This window comes from Colias eurytheme, chromosome 2, assembly GCF_061535395.1.
Source record: "Colias eurytheme isolate Ceu_HAF_F1 chromosome 2, ilColEury1 Martin Lab GWU primary, whole genome shotgun sequence".
In the NCBI taxonomy this organism is placed as follows: domain Eukaryota; kingdom Metazoa; phylum Arthropoda; class Insecta; order Lepidoptera; family Pieridae; genus Colias; species Colias eurytheme.
The window spans coordinates 7,058,879-7,075,356 of record NC_142981.1 but is presented as its reverse complement, the minus strand read 5'-3'; the positions used below and the strand labels follow the sequence as shown (position 1 = coordinate 7,075,356).

Genomic DNA, 16,478 nt, shown 5'->3' with positions numbered 1-16,478 from the left:
GCCGGCCGCCGCCTGAGCTTCTGCTTCTCTTTTCCTTAGTATCCCGGCTCAAACGGCGCGCGCGCACGGGACATTAGCGCTGCGCGCTCCGGGCCATGGCGGTCCACGTATTATGGTAAGATTGTTATCATTTTTTCGTGTAAAAAATTATAATAAAAAAAAACTGAAATCTGTGTTGATAAAATAATTCCTAAAAATAATTTTTCTTAATATTTCAAAGGTATATTTTTTTATTTCATAAATATCTTTCATCAATGAGAAATATTTTGCTATAGGTTGGTGGCTGCTCTGGTGCTTTTAACTGGAGTAAACTCGGTAAGTAATATAAATTTACTTTATAGAAAGTGATTTAAAGTTACATTATATGTATAATAAATATAAGCCGTACCTATAAGAATTCGGGAATGTTACGCGACGACGCGAAGGAGAGCGGGACGACTCGCCCGTCCGCTTATTTCGTCCTTTTGCAATTTCTTCAAAACGCAAACTTAATTTGCAAATTTATCTGATTTATTTTCGGGAAGCTTTTTCTTGTTTAACATATATGTATTTTAAATGCATTGAATAATTTAAAAAAATAAAATAAAAAAATAATAGGTAAGTATAATAATAGGTAAGTAGTACTGTTGCAAATTTTGCTCATGTAAAATATAATATGTATCTATTATTGAACAACGTACTTCCAGTACTCAGGCCAGAACCGACAAAGTTTATCATTATTTCTCGGATGTAAAGCGTCGGCATTGCGCAAACAATAAAATTAATTATAGAGCAGTAACTAATGCATAATGAATAAATTAAAATTTTGTACATTATTTTAAAACATTTTGAGAACTTATTTATTTTATAACTAAAATAAATATTATAGGACATTATTATATTTTGATTAATTATACCTAAAATAAATGAAATATGTAGATAAAATAAAATTAGTTCCATAAAAATAATTTTATATACCAAAAAAACCAAACCAAAATTATTTGTTGTTTTATATCGGGTAATTATTGATTCTATTATCTGGTTATTTAAAATTGTTATGAAATGTTATATATAAAGTTGAATAAAAAAATGCGATACGTAACATGTAGAGTCAGGCAGTATCAGTTTACTACAAAAATGCGATCTCTGCTAAATATCGTGTAACAACTAGGAGCTAGGTGGAATAATTGCAAATTAATAATTATATGTATTACCTAAATTTAGTCTAATGTAATCATTCTATTTTTATTTTTATTTATTTTAATTTAATTATCCTTCGAGACGTGATGGTATCAATATTATTTTAAAATGTAAATAAGTATTTAAGATATAGATTGTAGAGAGTAATTTGACATCATTAACCGACTTCAGCCTTTAATTAATATATCTCAAAGTTTTGTAAAAATGATTTTAAATATGTTTTCTAAAATATAATACTTACCTAAATATAAAACATGAATATAACATTAGGTTAGTAAAGATTTTAATTTTTATAAGGTCTGGAATGGATATTACATATATGATATATCTACAGGGTGTAATCGTTAAGTGTGCACAGGTGATTATTCCGTAACTATTAGGTACATATATCAAAAAACTTTAAACTGATATCGAAAGAACTTAACCTAACCATAATAAATTTTTAAAAATAAAACGAGAAATATCTAAAAAATTAACTTTAAACCCTCCCATACTTACATTTAGTATGAGATACGAATATCCCATGTACATTTAATATGAAAGATTTTAGCTTTTTCTTTCTTTTTTTGGTTTTCTGCTTTAATAACTTCGCAAATTTTAAGGGAAATTGATTTAGAAACTGTTAATAGAGCTCCTCATTTTATTGCACAATGAGGACATCACTTCGAAAATCTGCTATTAATACAAAATGTATGGAAAATAAAATGTATGGGAGCATTTAATGTAACATTTTTGGATATTTCTCGTTTTATATTTAAAAATTTATTATGGACATTTTACTCATTCGGTTAAGTATCTACTTTCGAGATCAGTTTAAAGTTTATTATATCTGCAATAGTTACGGAATAATCGCTTGTGACCACTTAACGATTACACCCTACATAATATGACACACCAAAAAATTGCCAGCTGATTAAAAAAAATGAATTTTATAACTTTAGATAATACTAGCGGAATAAAGTAAGATATTTCTGACATACGTCAACACTTATCTCTTGTAAGTATTTTATTACAAACTGTTGATAACAATAGAAGTCGTTTTTTATGAAACCACCTTTTTATTCCTTAATAAAAATCGGATCAATAATAATATCTACTTAAAAGTTTTGCATGGAGGTAATAGTAGAGGCAAATATTTATTGGTTCGGCATAGGTATTGAAGTCATAAGTAGTAATCGCTCTATAATATTTTTTTGCCTTACGCAAAAATGAAGTATTTAAAAACATGCCTTTATAAATTAAAGATATTTTAACCGATTTTTAAATGGATTTATTATAATGCGAGCAGGGGGACCGTCAGTCGTGGTATCACCGAAACTACGCTCACTATAAAGTGTTCCAAATAGTTAAGTAATTGCGTTTAAAATCTGTCAAAAAGTCTTACATTTCTAAATTAAATCTAAGATAATAGAACCGTATGAATTTCGCTGATATGTGCTGATCGGTCCAATTCTTTATATTTTATAAAAATTTATAGTTCAAAATTTACAACTATAAAACATTTTTGTAAATTTTTAAAACTGTTTCATCGCATCACATTGAACTGACTTGGTTGTATTTCGTCAGAGAAGTCAGTTTGTTTGGAATGAGGAAAACAAATAAAAAATGCAATAAAATACATAATAATTTATTTGCAGCAAGATGACTACAGAAGGGGGGATGTTGAGGAGAATAACATTTATGCAAGTCGGTGGCCACCAACAGAGTGGACCACGAGAGATGTCTACCAAGCTCCGTCTGTGAACACGTATGGATTGTCTAGGCGACCCGATTTTCCAGTTTCACAACCGGTGCCACCGACACAGCCTGCGCCACGGTCATTTGGTCAAAATTTCGCAGTTTACGACCCCGTTACTCGACAGCGAACGACGGCTTTTGACCGAAATTGTACTGCTCCTGGTTGTTGTGTTCCAAAATGTTTCGCTGAAAAGGGAAATAGGGTATGTGTGCTGAGTTCATTTATATTAAAGGAGAAAAATAATTTAAAATTTTATCGAAATATTGAACTAAAATGTAGGAAATAAAAATAATAATGTAATATTGTACTTGATTTAAATTTAAGATTATCAAATTATTACTTAAAGATAATACTCACCTAGTAAAGTACTGTAAGCTCCTGCGTGTAACTATTATTGTAGCTTAAACTATAAAATTAATTTTAGGGATTTCCGGGAATGCAAGGGCAGCCAGGATTGAGGGGTCTTCCGGGACATGAAGGAGCTGAAGGGCCACAAGGTCCCAAGGGGCAGAAGGGGCAAGTTGGCCCTCAAGGGCCGAGAGGGCCTAAGGGTGACAGGGGAAAACCCGGTGCTCAGGGATTCATCGGATTAATTGGGCCACCTGGACCACAAGGTGAACCCGGTTTACCTGGTATTCATGGTCGAGATGGTTGTAATGGTACAGATGTAAGTTACTCTTTGGTTGTATGATACATTGGTAATTTTGGAATAGACAATATCTTATTTTTAATTATTTATTTACATTCGTATTAAATTGATAGGGTGAACCGGGTCTAATGGGACCTAAAGGATCTCCTGGACCCCGTGGAATTCCTGGTCCTAAAGGAGACAAGGGAGACAAGGGTGAGGCTGCCCACATTGGAAGGTATCCGAAGGGACAAAAAGGAGAACCTGGAGCAGATGGAATGCAAGGACCTCAAGGTCCTGTTGGTCCTACGGGTCCAACTGGGTTACAAGGACCAAAAGGAAATTCCGGCCCTATGGTTAGTTATACATTATTGTAATATTATAATATGTCTTTACTAGCTTTCCGCCCGCGGCTTCGCCCGCATTTTCAAAGACAAACCCGCATAATTCCCGTTCCCGTGGGATTTCCGGGATAAAACCTATCCTATGTGTTAATCCAAGTTACCCTCTATATGTGTGCTAAAATTCATTGTAATCGGTTCAGTAGTTTTTGCATGAAAGAGTAACAAACATCCATACAAACTTTCACATTTATAATATTTATAGGATTTGCATTTCCAATGTTTTTATTGATATAAAAAAAAAAACATAAAACATAATACATTCTATACATAATATACATACTTTAAAATAAACTGAGATTGACAAATAATAATTTATAATCGAATCAATAAATATTATTATTTAGGGTCAACCAGGTTCTAAAGGTGATAAAGGCTCTAAAGGAACCAAAGGTCAATCTATACAAGGTGATAAAGGAGATAGAGGTGATCGCGGTGACAAAGGCCCTAGCTGTCCACCGGCTCCTTTACGTTCTTTTGAAAATAAGGGTGCAATCAAAGGTGTCCAAGGAGACCCAGGACCTAAAGGAGACAAGGGTGAACCTGGAAGAATGGGTGAAAAAGGAGACACAGGGTTTATGGGAGAGCCTGGTATAGCTGGTCAAATGGGTATTAAAGGAGAAAAGGGTATACGAGGGAATCCAGGAGAAAGAGTAAGTAATTATAAAAATTGTTAGGTTTTTATTACCATATTTCAAATATGTAATAATTTATTAAATTAATTTATTTGTAAGGGTCGTGATGGTATGTACGGTCCATCTGGTCCTATGGGGCAAAAAGGAGACCGTGGTTACGATGGCCTACCAGGACTTCCCGGACGACCGGGTACAAAAGGAGAACCTGGAAAGGATGGGGCACCGGGATCAAGAGGATTAAAGGGTATACCTGGTCCACCAGGTGGAAGAACTGGATCACGAGGACCTCCTGGTCCACCTGGTCCAAGAGGTTATATGGGACCGGCTGGTGCACCTGGAACTGATGGAAGACCAGGTGATAGAGGATCCCCTGGCCCTATGGGTCCTCCCGGAGGTCAAGGTGAACCAGGTACACCGGGTATAGAAGGTCCAGCAGGTCACAAAGGTGAAAAAGGAGAACCCGGTTTGAATGGTTCACCAGGAGAAATAGGACCAAGAGGTTATGATGGTCCAACTGGACCTACAGGACCACGTGGTCCGAAAGGCGACGATGGTTTTTCAATTCCCGTAAGTGGCTTCTTTTGTTATTTTTATACCATATTTATTGCCTTTAAAAATAATTAAATTCTTTTATGAAAAGCTTCAAATGGTAAAATTTCATTTAAATCAGCAGTTCTACTGTTTTTGCTTTAAACCATAATTTGTTATTTTTTTAATATTTACTTTGAAGATTAATTATAGAATTTTATGCATTGTTCTAAACATAACCATTGAACTTTTTAATTAAATTTAAATTAGATGCTTATAAAATAAAAAATATGTATAAAAATTTAACTGGAAACCTGACTCTTCATCATGAATCACTCAATTCACTAGGAAAAAAATCTGTAAAAGTGTATTATTGATCTTAAATAATAATATAATAATATTATTGATTCGTAGTCGTAGTCGTTCCGTTCGGGTTAAAATTTAATATAATAATATTATTGATTCGTAGGGTGAACCAGGAAATCCTGGGCAAGCTGGGTTACCGGGTGAAAAAGGTCAAAAAGGTGAACGCGGGTATCAAGGTTTGAGAGGTTCCCCGGGTAATTCTACTTTGGGAACTCCGGGTAGTCCTGGAGAAATGGGTCCACCTGGGGAAAAGGGTGAGAAAGGAAGTCCAGGATATGATGGTACACCCGGAAATCCAGGCCAAAAGGGTGACATAGGAGGTCGTTGTAATGAGTGTTGGCCAGGTGGGCCCGGCGCAAAAGGAGATCGTGGTTCTGATGGTATCCCTGGTGAACGAGGTGACAGAGGTCCGCCAGGACCAACTGGTTTGCCTGGCGAACGAGGTTCAGATGGAGTCAACGGATTACCTGGGTCACCGGGAGCAACGGTAAGTGAAACTTAAAATACATAATAAAAATACATAATTTAAGTTTTACATAATTCAACCTAACGTCGCTTCGTTTCTCGCCACAACATTACATAATATAGTATTTTAAGTGAAACTACTTTAGGCGTTTTTACGACTATTTTCGTTTCTTCGAATCTTGTTTCAAAACCAAAACCAAAGAAGTTTCACTTCTGACATGTGTGATCAGCACACGCTCTTTTTCCTTTTAACACTAGAATTTTAACATATGCAACTATAATGGTACGTTCAGACGCGTGGCAAGCAGCCCAGCAAGTAGCCCGGTAAGCAGCCCGTGCGCTTAAGGTACAAACATGCACAAACACATATTGTTTGTGCCTGTGCTCGTTGAATATCACTTTGAACGCAAGCGTCTGAACCCACCATATGCATTGATTAACTGGGAAATACAGCAACCCTAATAAAACTTTTTTCATACATAAAGGGCGAGCGAGGAGAGGAAGGCCCGGCAGGTCCACCAGGAATCAACGGAGCAGATGCAATTATTCCATCGAATTTGGTAAAAGGACCCCCTGGGGAGAAAGGTGCAAGAGGTGACAGAGGACCTATGGGCCCCAAAGGTGAAAGAGGTCTAACTGGCCCTAAAGGAGATCGAGGTCTTAATGGTATGCCAGGTCAAAAGGGTGACCAGGGAAGGATGGGTCCTCCCGGAGTTGATGGAATCTCAGGAAGTGATGGAATTCCGGGTACTCCTGGTACAAAAGGAGAATCAGTTAAAGGAGAGAAGGGAGAAATTGGAGAACAAGGTCTTAAAGGTGATAAAGGATATTCAGGTCGCGGTGGACAAAAGGGTGAACCTGGTCAATGCCCGAACTATTTAAAATTACTGACCAAAGGTGACAAAGGAAATCAAGGCGCTCCTGGACCCCAAGGTCCACAAGGTAATAAAAATTTATAAATTTATACGAATAAGTAATGATATATTTTTTAAGCGACCGTTGCCTTAATTTACATATTTGGATCATTTTTTATCAACGTGTGAGGAACGATTTTAACCGTCTATTGGAGATTATAAAATAAAATTCTCGATAAATATCTAGATTCTAGAAACTAGACATATTTGTCCATATTATATGTATTTTTTTCTTATATTATTTTTTATTATAATTATTTTGTTCATGGTATTAGTAATATCATGCAGATTATATTAATTATATAAATTTTATTTTCCACAGGTTTACCTGGTGATAAGGGTGATAGAGGCTTTACGGGTAGAACGGGAGATAAAGGTCAAAAAGGATTAGCTGGACGAGCTGGCCCTGTCGGACCACGAGGTCTACCTGGATTCAAAGGAGACAAGGGAGACATGGGATCTATGGGATTCCCGGGAACTGCTGGAGAAACTGGACCAAGAGGATTCCCTGGCCTTCCAGGTTTAAAGGGCGACAAGGGTGAAATTGGACCATCGATGCCGGGTCCTCCAGGTCCACCTGGCTTAAAAGGAAACAAAGGTGATTCTGGGCCAAGAGGTCTATCTGGAATACCTGGTACAGATGGCCCAACTGGTCAAATTGGATTACAAGGTGAAAAGGGTGATAAGGGATTCTCAGGTCGACCTGGTTTACCTGGTCCTATGGGCTTAAAAGGTGATGCAGGTCCATTAGGACCTCCTGGAATTCCTGGTATACCTGGTATACCAGGGCGAAATGGACCAAAAGGTCAACAAGGTTTCCCTGGTAAAACAGGACAACCCGGTATGATTGGATTACCAGGTCAAAAGGGTGAAATAGGTATGCAAGGCCCTGATGGTCCTAAAGGCTTTCCAGGTCCTCGAGGTCGTCCAGGACTCCGTGGTATCACAGGGGTTGATGGTAGTCCAGGAGAAAAGGGAGACAAAGGAGAAATTGGTATAGCGGGTCTTCCAGGTAATCCAGGAGCAGATGGTCCAATGGGACCTGCTGGTATCATGGGTTTGAAAGGAGATCAAGGTTTTCATGGGCCCCCTGGTCCTCCTGGACGAACAGGCGCTCCTGGAGATAAGGGAGATCGAGGATTCCCAGGGCCCATGGGTCTTAAGGGTGATGCAGGTTTAGCAGCAAGTAAAGGCGAAAAAGGTGATGCTGGTTTACCAGGTTTAAGAGGATTAGATGGACAGCCTGGACAAGATGGTCAAAAAGGAAGCAAGGGAGACGATGGCCTTCCCGGCTATGGTATTCCTGGAAACGCAGGCGAAAAAGGTGACATGGGTCTACCTGGATTGAATGGAACTCCAGGTCAGCGGGGAGATAAAGGAGATCGCGGTTTAATGGGATTATCTGGAATGAAAGGTGACAGAGGATTAACAGGAGAGCCTGGACGTCCTGGACAGCCTGGTTTAGATGGAGCACCAGGTCCGCAAGGAGATATAGGTCTTCCTGGTCTTGAAGGCGATAAAGGAGATAAAGGTGACAGAGGATTTGACGGTAGAGATGGACTTGATGGTCCTAAAGGTGATAGAGGTCCACTTGGACCTCCAGGATTAGAGGGTCAAAGAGGTTATCCAGGCCCGAAAGGAGATAGAGGGCTTCCAGGTCTTTCAATTAATGTGAAAGGAGAAAAGGGAGACATAGGACAACCAGGATTACCTGGCACTCAAGGAGAAAAGGGTGATAGAGGCAGAGACGGATTACAAGGCATGCAAGGAGAAAAAGGAGAACGTGGATACAATGGACAAAAGGGAGAAATGGGTCGCACCGGACTCAGTGGCGAAAAAGGTAATAGTTACTTTCTTATAAATTATATTATATTATAAGAAATTACACGCGAGACCGGGTTAAATATTAGTTTTAATGTAAAAAGAATGTTCTGCGCTTCTACACTACGAAAGTGGCTTTTTATAATTTAGTATTCGACAGCTAATAGACCGGGAGATATTGACACAAAATTTGGAGTCATTTGTACCTGGATGGCGGTTCTACAGGGGTCTTAGTACGCAATGACAAAAAGAAAAATGATGGTGTGAACGCTGGTACCGGCTGGAACCGGCGGCTTAGTCGCGGGGGCGTTAGTCGAACTCGTCGGAAAAATAGCGAAAGTCAAACGATTTGTAACACAAAAATTTTAGAATTTACCGATAGCCCATAAAAAAGAAGTAGGCGGTAGTGTCATGCCATACTTTTCCGGTGTGACTGTGAGCCCGCCATACCGACGCGAATGTGTTGATTTAAATAAAACAATTATTCAACCATTTGTATCAGGCTAACTTTTGCACAGGTAACCATCGTCCTGCAGCCATTTACGAAAATCGCCATGCCATACTTTTCGGATGATTCCAAATGGTCGCCATATCGCAAAAAAATCTGCAAAAAAAATTATTTTGCCATACTTTTTGTACCAGTATTGCATTTGGATTTTTGGAGAGTATTTGATAAAATGTGACCATTATTATACTTGCCATACTTCTAGTAGGGGGAAAAAGTGCTGTCATACTTGAAAAATTAATTTATTATCACTACATAGTATAAAACAAAGTCGATTTCCCTGTCCCTATGTCCCTATGTCCTTATGTCCCTATGTCCCTTTGTACGCTTAAATCTTTGAAACTACGCAACGGATTTTGATGCGGTTTTTTTTAATAGATAGAGTGATTCAAGAGGAAGGTTTATATGTATAATAACATCCATTAAATAGTGGAGTAGTACTATTATTTTTGAGGTTTCTAAAGTGATGTCGTAAAAAATTACATTTTTTCCGCTTACATTGCAAACGCAGGCTGAACCCTACGAGTTTTATCAAAATAATGTACTAAGTATTATACACATTGAAAAGGTCTATAGAAAAGTCCGCGATGGTATATGTCTATCTCTTATGGATAACCCACAATAACATTTTTTTGTCATTTACTTTTTACGAAAAATAATGGCTAATTTTCGATGCGATTTTAACCAATACAGAATTAATCCTTAACCAATTAAATACCTTGAATACATTGTTTGTTTAATATAGATCTATATGGCCCTTTACACCGTATGATTTAAGTGAATATTTTCGAAGATATTACAGATTTAAAAATTGCGGGACGTAGCGTTTGCGGCGGTACCGGCCGGCCGCCAGGCTATCTATACGAAGTCGGAGCGGGCCGCTATGTTTTTATATACAACGTTCACAGTTTTTCTGTAGTGTATTTAGTATCAGCATTGCACCCGTGCGAAGCCGGGGCGGGTCGCTAGTTAATTTATATAAGTGAAGATTTCCAACACCTAAATCTTTGAAATTTTGTATTTATATTCGTTGATCCTCAAACTTACAGGAAAAATAAGTGCCATACTGTTACTTTCGTTTGACTTTCGCTATTTTCCGACGAGTTCGACTAACGCCCACGCGACTAAGCCGCCGGTACCAGCGTTCACACCATCATTTTTCTTTTTGTCATTGCGTACTAAGAACCCTGTAGAACCGCCATCCTGTTACAAATGACTCGAAATTTTGTTTCAATATCTCCCGGTCTATAGGCGGCATGTTCAAAGTTCAGACATGAAATAATGACAACTACATTGACAACTATTTAGTCCATTGAAATGTTCCATTTTTTAGGCCTAACCTTGCGTTTTTTAGAGGACGCAATTTTGTTTTTTTGATATGTAGGGGGGGTCAGTGTGAAGCTAAAACCAAGTTTGTGGGGTCGCCACCCTTGTCCCACGGCCGCCATCTTGAAAATAGCGGTTGAAATGGTTTTAACAATATATCTCTTAAACTATTTATGTGATAAAAAATATCGTTAACATTATTTGTTGTAAATTAAATTCTCTACAACTTTGGTGCCGTAACTTTTCGTCGTAGAACTATAAATAAAAAAGTTATAAGCGAAAATGTTCAGAAATTAGAGCTATTTATATTTTGCAATAAAACTTTTTTTATCATTTTACGAAGAAATGATATCAGACCATTTTTGTAGAATGTTTTTCAAGGACTTTTATGAACAACATTTTTTCATTCCGTCAATAACTAAGGTTTTACAGCGCTCTGAAGTGAATACTATTCTTCAGTACTCTTAATTATACAATATATATTGGCTATTGGCTCTTTTCCCATACTCCAGAACAATAGAAGCACACTGCAGAACATTTCAGCCCTGCTTTTCGACGTAAAAAAAAGCGCGCTCCCAGACGCTACCTCCTGGGTGGTGGGGAAAAGACTCAATAATTAAAAATATTGCAAAAAAAAAAACAATTACTGATGACAAATTATTATTAGTACACACATAATATAAGTATACTCTATAGTTCAGAGTATTGAAAATTTGTACTCACTTCGGAGCGCTGTAAAACCTTAGCTATTTTGAAAAAATGTTGTATATAAAAGTTGTTCCTCGAAAAACAATCTACAAAAATGGTCTGATATCATTTCTTCGTAAAATGATAAAAAAAGTTTTATTGCAAAATATAAATAGCTCTAATTTCTGAACATTTTCGCTTATAGTTTTACGATAAAAAGTTGCAAGACCAAAGTTTTAGAGAATTTAATTTGCAACAAATAATGTTAACAAATTTTTTGAAGTGAAAACTTCAGCGTCGTTGGGTATAAAATCTTAAACTCGCGTCAGGACACGTGGCCTGATCGAAAAAGCGTAAGACGGATGTTTTTTTTTAGCCCTTATGTAAGACGGATACCATTCCAAAATATCAAACATGCTGAACGTTAATAATCAAGTTTTCACTTCTGCCGGCACTCCCGGAGTGCAACCCGTCTTTTTTTATCAAATAAATAGTTAGATATATTGTAAAAACCATATCAACCGCTATTTTCAAGATGGCGGCCGTGGGACAAGGGTGGCGACCCCACAAACTTGGTGATAGCTTCACACTGACCCCCCTACTCATCAAAAAAATAAAATTGCGTCCTCTAAAAATGCAACCCCAAATGTAACTTTTCAATGGACTAATTCATCCACAAAAATATTAAATCAAAAGTTACGTTTAACAATATTTTATTATTATTCAGTGGAAGCTTTGCTGATATGTGTATAGTATTTTGTTTTTATAATTTTAAGAAACACTGTATTGTTTGTTTCCCAAAGATAAATAAAAAAATAAATATAAATCATATAGATAATGGTAGACACTAGACTACTTATAATAAATTAAATGAATTATTAGTAATAAATGGAAGTTCGTTTTCGAAAGCGTCTATACGTGAAAAATATCTTAAATTCTCCAGTGTTAGAATATTTTGAATCACTATGTGGCATTGCAAACTATTTTTTAACATGGGTCGAAAATGAAGTCGTTCGATTTTCCCAAGAATGAATAAACAGATAGAATTATTTTTATACGCTATAAGTAATAACTAAAAGAATTTTATATACTTATAAGTATTACAAATTTTTAGACTAGAATTTGTATCAAGTATTATTCAGACATTGTTCTTTGCGGTAGTAAATGATATAACGACCGACTAATTTAATGTAATATGTTTACTGCTAATCGGAGATATTTTTTCTTATGGTAATTTTATATCTTTACAATTTTCAGGTGATAGGGGCCTAGCTGGACCCGAGGGAATACCCGGTCTTACTATTAAAGGTGAAAAGGGTTTACCGGGTGTCCCTGGAAAACATGGACGTCCAGGTTTACCAGGCGCACCAGGTGAAAAGGGTGAACAAGGTCTTCCAGGACTGCCGGGACAAGTTGGAGTTCCAGGAACTCCTGGACAACCAGGACTACAAGGCGAAAAAGGAGATCAGGGTCGTGAAGGTGTTGCGGGTCCTCCAGGTTTCGATGGTAAACCAGGCGCACCAGGCCCCCCCGGTGTCGCAGGTGAAAAGGGATCTAAAGGTGATAAAGGTGCTATTGGTTTCGGACGTCCGGGTATGAGAGGTGAACCAGGTCCTCCAGGTTTACCTGGATTACAAGGCGAAAAGGGCGACAAAGGGGAACGTGGACTTGATGGTCTTGATGGGCAACAAGGTCCAATGGGTTTCCAAGGTGATAAAGGAAATAAGGGAGTTCAAGGACGACTTGGTTTATCTGGAGTTGAAGGAGTTAAAGGTGACAAAGGAGACGCAGCACAAATTGTTTACGGAGCCAAAGGTGAACCAGGTCCTAGAGGACCTCCTGGACTGGAGGGCCCACCTGGTCGCGATGGAATACCTGGGTCGAGAGGATTAGATGGCAACCCGGGTGAAAAAGGAGAACGTGGTTTCCCAGGTCCCAGAGGTCTTACTGGTCCCCCTGGCCCCCAAGGCTTACAAGGATTCCAAGGTGAAAGAGGAGATATAGGACGCACTGGTATGCCTGGTGTACCAGGTCCTCCAGGAGCGCCTTGTGAATACAAAGACTACCTTACTGGATTCCTTTTAGTTAAACATAGTCAAACTGAAAAAGTGCCACAGTGCGAACCTGGTCACATTAAACTTTGGGATGGATATTCCTTGTTATACATCGATGGCAACGAAAAAGCTCACAATCAAGATCTAGGATACGCGGGCTCCTGTGTACGTAAATTCAGTACAATGCCATTCCTATTTTGTGATCTCAACGATGTATGCAACTATGCCAGTCGAAACGATCGAAGTTATTGGTTGTCTACTAACAATCCTATACCTATGATGCCGGTAGAAAATTATGAAATTGCAAAACATATATCAAGATGCGTGGTTTGTGAAGTTCCTGCTAACGTTATTGCAGTACACAGTCAAACTCAAGATATACCAAACTGTCCAGCTGGATGGAACTCGTTATGGATAGGATACAGTTTTGTTATGGTAAGTAAAATCTGATTTAATTAGGTTATTAGGTTTCTAACCGAACCTAAGCATTAAACTAATTTAACATTATTGTTATAGCACACTGGCGCTGGAGGAAACGGAGGTGGACAGGCTCTGGCAAGCCCTGGCTCATGTCTTGAAGATTTCCGAGCGACTCCATTTATAGAATGTAACGGTGAAGGTGGTACTTGTCATCATTTCGCTAATAAGCTCAGTTTTTGGATGGCGACAATCGATGAAAATAAGCAATTTGCTATGCCCGAACGTGAAACAATAAAAGCAGGACGGTTACTCACACGAGTATCAAGATGCACTGTTTGCATTAAAAACACAGCAAGTCAGCCTATACCATATTAAGTGTGTAATGATAGATTAAATGAATGTTATAAAATAGAATCTTCTCGATAATGCAACTTTGAAAAAATACTGTTTTAAATGTAATTGCAAATAAAGGAAATTATAATAGATAGATGGAAATTACACTTATATTTTAAATATTATTTGCATTTATACAAAAATACACCAAAGCTATTTAATCTTAAGATTAGTTTTAGTTACAAAATATTTATCAATCACACAACGAAATAACGAAATATGTGGCATAGAACGTGTGAAACTGCATTTGCAGTATTTACTGTATTTAAGTAGAATCACTTTTATATATATTGACTAGTCACTTAAAAGATTGTTCCATACAAACAAATTAAAAAATAATAATTTAAATCAGCTTAGTTATCACATTGATGGGATGAAGTTACGTGTCATCGATTCGAAACATTAGAGGCGTACAATTTTGTTTTAAGATTTAATTTCTATTTTTATTTACTTATATGAATTTCCTACGTAACAATTTAAGTATAGGGAGCTTTTGTGTATACTTAACTTAACTGCTTACAATACTTAAATGTTTAATAGTTTAAGAAAAACACAAAGTAAAGAAAGCTTATTAAAATGATCCACATATATTTGAAATGTCTTTTATCTATGGTATGTAATAAAAATAAGTACATAAACACTGCCATTGTAGATAAATTAATAATGTTATATTATATAGATATTGAGTATGATAAGTTTTCATTTTAATAAAATAATTCCAAAAAATATTACTCCGTGTCTGAATATCTATTTTTGACCTTCTTTATTTTAACGAGTATAATTTGAGGTGGTGATGGGTTATGTGATATGTCCCCTGTGACCCTTCAAACCGCGCCTGATGATGATAATATGGGGATGATGGCGGTTTACAATAGATCGATCCTATAGAGCGGTATTCACAAATTTATGAAATTACCCCTCATCAGTAGGTACTGAAAACAAATTAGGTAATTTCCCCAATTTGCCCTAGCTATACCTACAAATTTTCACATACAATAAATTTGTTTGTTTGTTACGATTTTACTCAAAGGTACTTGACCACTATGAAAATTTCTTCTGCTAGTACCTACTACATCATAATATTTAGAGTGCAAATACTCTACTAATAATTATTACAAAATGTTTGTGTATAATAATTATTACAAATTGTTTCCTCTACGCTCCTCTACGAATATTACCTATGAAGAGAAGAGCCGCCATTCGCAAACAGTCGTGTCCCTTCGTCCAGCATACTCACCACAACTCACCATGGAATCCTGATATTTCATGAATGTCAAAAAACTGTTCTGAAATAGTGCTAAATAGTGCCCAAAGGAAAAAAATAGTGCTCTTGTACTTGCGAAGTTATAGCCATAGTTCTATGAGTATGCTGGACGAAGGTTTCGCCCAGCATACTCACCTCCGTCCGGAGAATCTGTATACGCTTCAAACATAATTCATACTTCAAAAAAGTTTACAATCAAATTTAATGGTTTTCTAGGTCAAAAGTCAAGCAAAAATTGGACTGATATTGGGCACTATTTCAAGCACAATTTTTTGAGACGTAAATTGTTCCTATAGCTCGTTCGATATTCGCGCACTGAGGTGAGTATGCTGGGCGTAGAACCTACGCCCAGCATACTCACTGAACGAAGCCTGTAACTCCGAAGTTATTCGAGCACTGTTTTTTCTTTTTGGGCACCGTTTGGCACTATTTGGGAACTATTTTTTGAAGTATGAATTATGTTTGAAGCGTATACAGATTCTCCGGACGGAGGTGAGTATGCTGGGCGAAACCTTCGTCCAGCATACTCATCGAACTATGGCTATAACTTCGCAAGTACAAGAGCACTATTTTTTTCCTTTGGGCACTATTTAGCACTATTTCAGAACAGTTTTTTGACATTCATGAAATATCAGGATTCCATGGTGAGTTGTGGTGAGTATGCTGGACGAAGGGACACAAACAGTCAACAGAACTCTGAAGATTTATAATAGGTAAGTAATTTGTAATAACTCGGTTTGCGCTGAGCCCTATTATTGATTACGAATGCCTAAATTTTTCTTGATTAGAGGAAATACAGGGAAATACGGATGAAGGCACTATTTTGAAAATTAGGTAAATAAAAACCTATTTAATTTAAAAAATTAGCCCTGTCATTCACCTTGTTCCCGTTGCCCGAGTTCGTTTCAGAACAAAAACTGATACCGTCAAAATATAGTAAGAGAACAGACGAGCGACAATTTTGTATTGTACATATTTTTATTGTTTGAATATTAATACATAATATCAAAGCGCGTCCACCACTTGCACACACGATAAATGGTTAGAAAAATACATATTATGAAAACGATATTATTGTACAACAAAAATTATTGCACAAAAAAAAAATATAAGTTAAAATTTAAAAAAGTTAAAATACATTCTCATATTAATTC

The 16,478-nt window shown here is 37.0% G+C and overlaps 1 protein-coding gene and 1 long non-coding RNA gene across 2 annotated transcripts; one reads left to right on the top strand and one right to left on the bottom strand.

Moving 5' to 3' along the window:
* The first annotated feature begins 20 nt into the window (after positions 1-20).
* Positions 21-14,180, top strand: Col4a1 (Collagen type IV alpha 1). The gene is made up of 12 exons (XM_090113819.1): positions 21-115; positions 276-315; positions 2,817-3,119; positions 3,342-3,584; positions 3,680-3,901; positions 4,294-4,599; positions 4,681-5,148; positions 5,579-5,962; positions 6,426-6,882; positions 7,177-8,694; positions 12,451-13,682; positions 13,764-14,180. Exons 1-12 carry the CDS (start codon positions 96-98, stop codon positions 14,040-14,042), a joined length of 5,472 nt encoding a protein of 1,823 aa, XP_089969945.1. The 5' UTR covers positions 21-95; the 3' UTR covers positions 14,043-14,180.
* LOC149910434 (uncharacterized) lies at positions 2,791-15,440 on the bottom strand. Its single transcript, XR_016457897.1, has 2 exons — positions 15,239-15,440; positions 2,791-3,102 (listed from the first exon to the last, which is right to left on the bottom strand). It is a non-coding gene; the product is annotated as an uncharacterized LOC149910434 (long non-coding RNA).
* Positions 15,441-16,478: the final 1,038 nt, after the last annotated feature.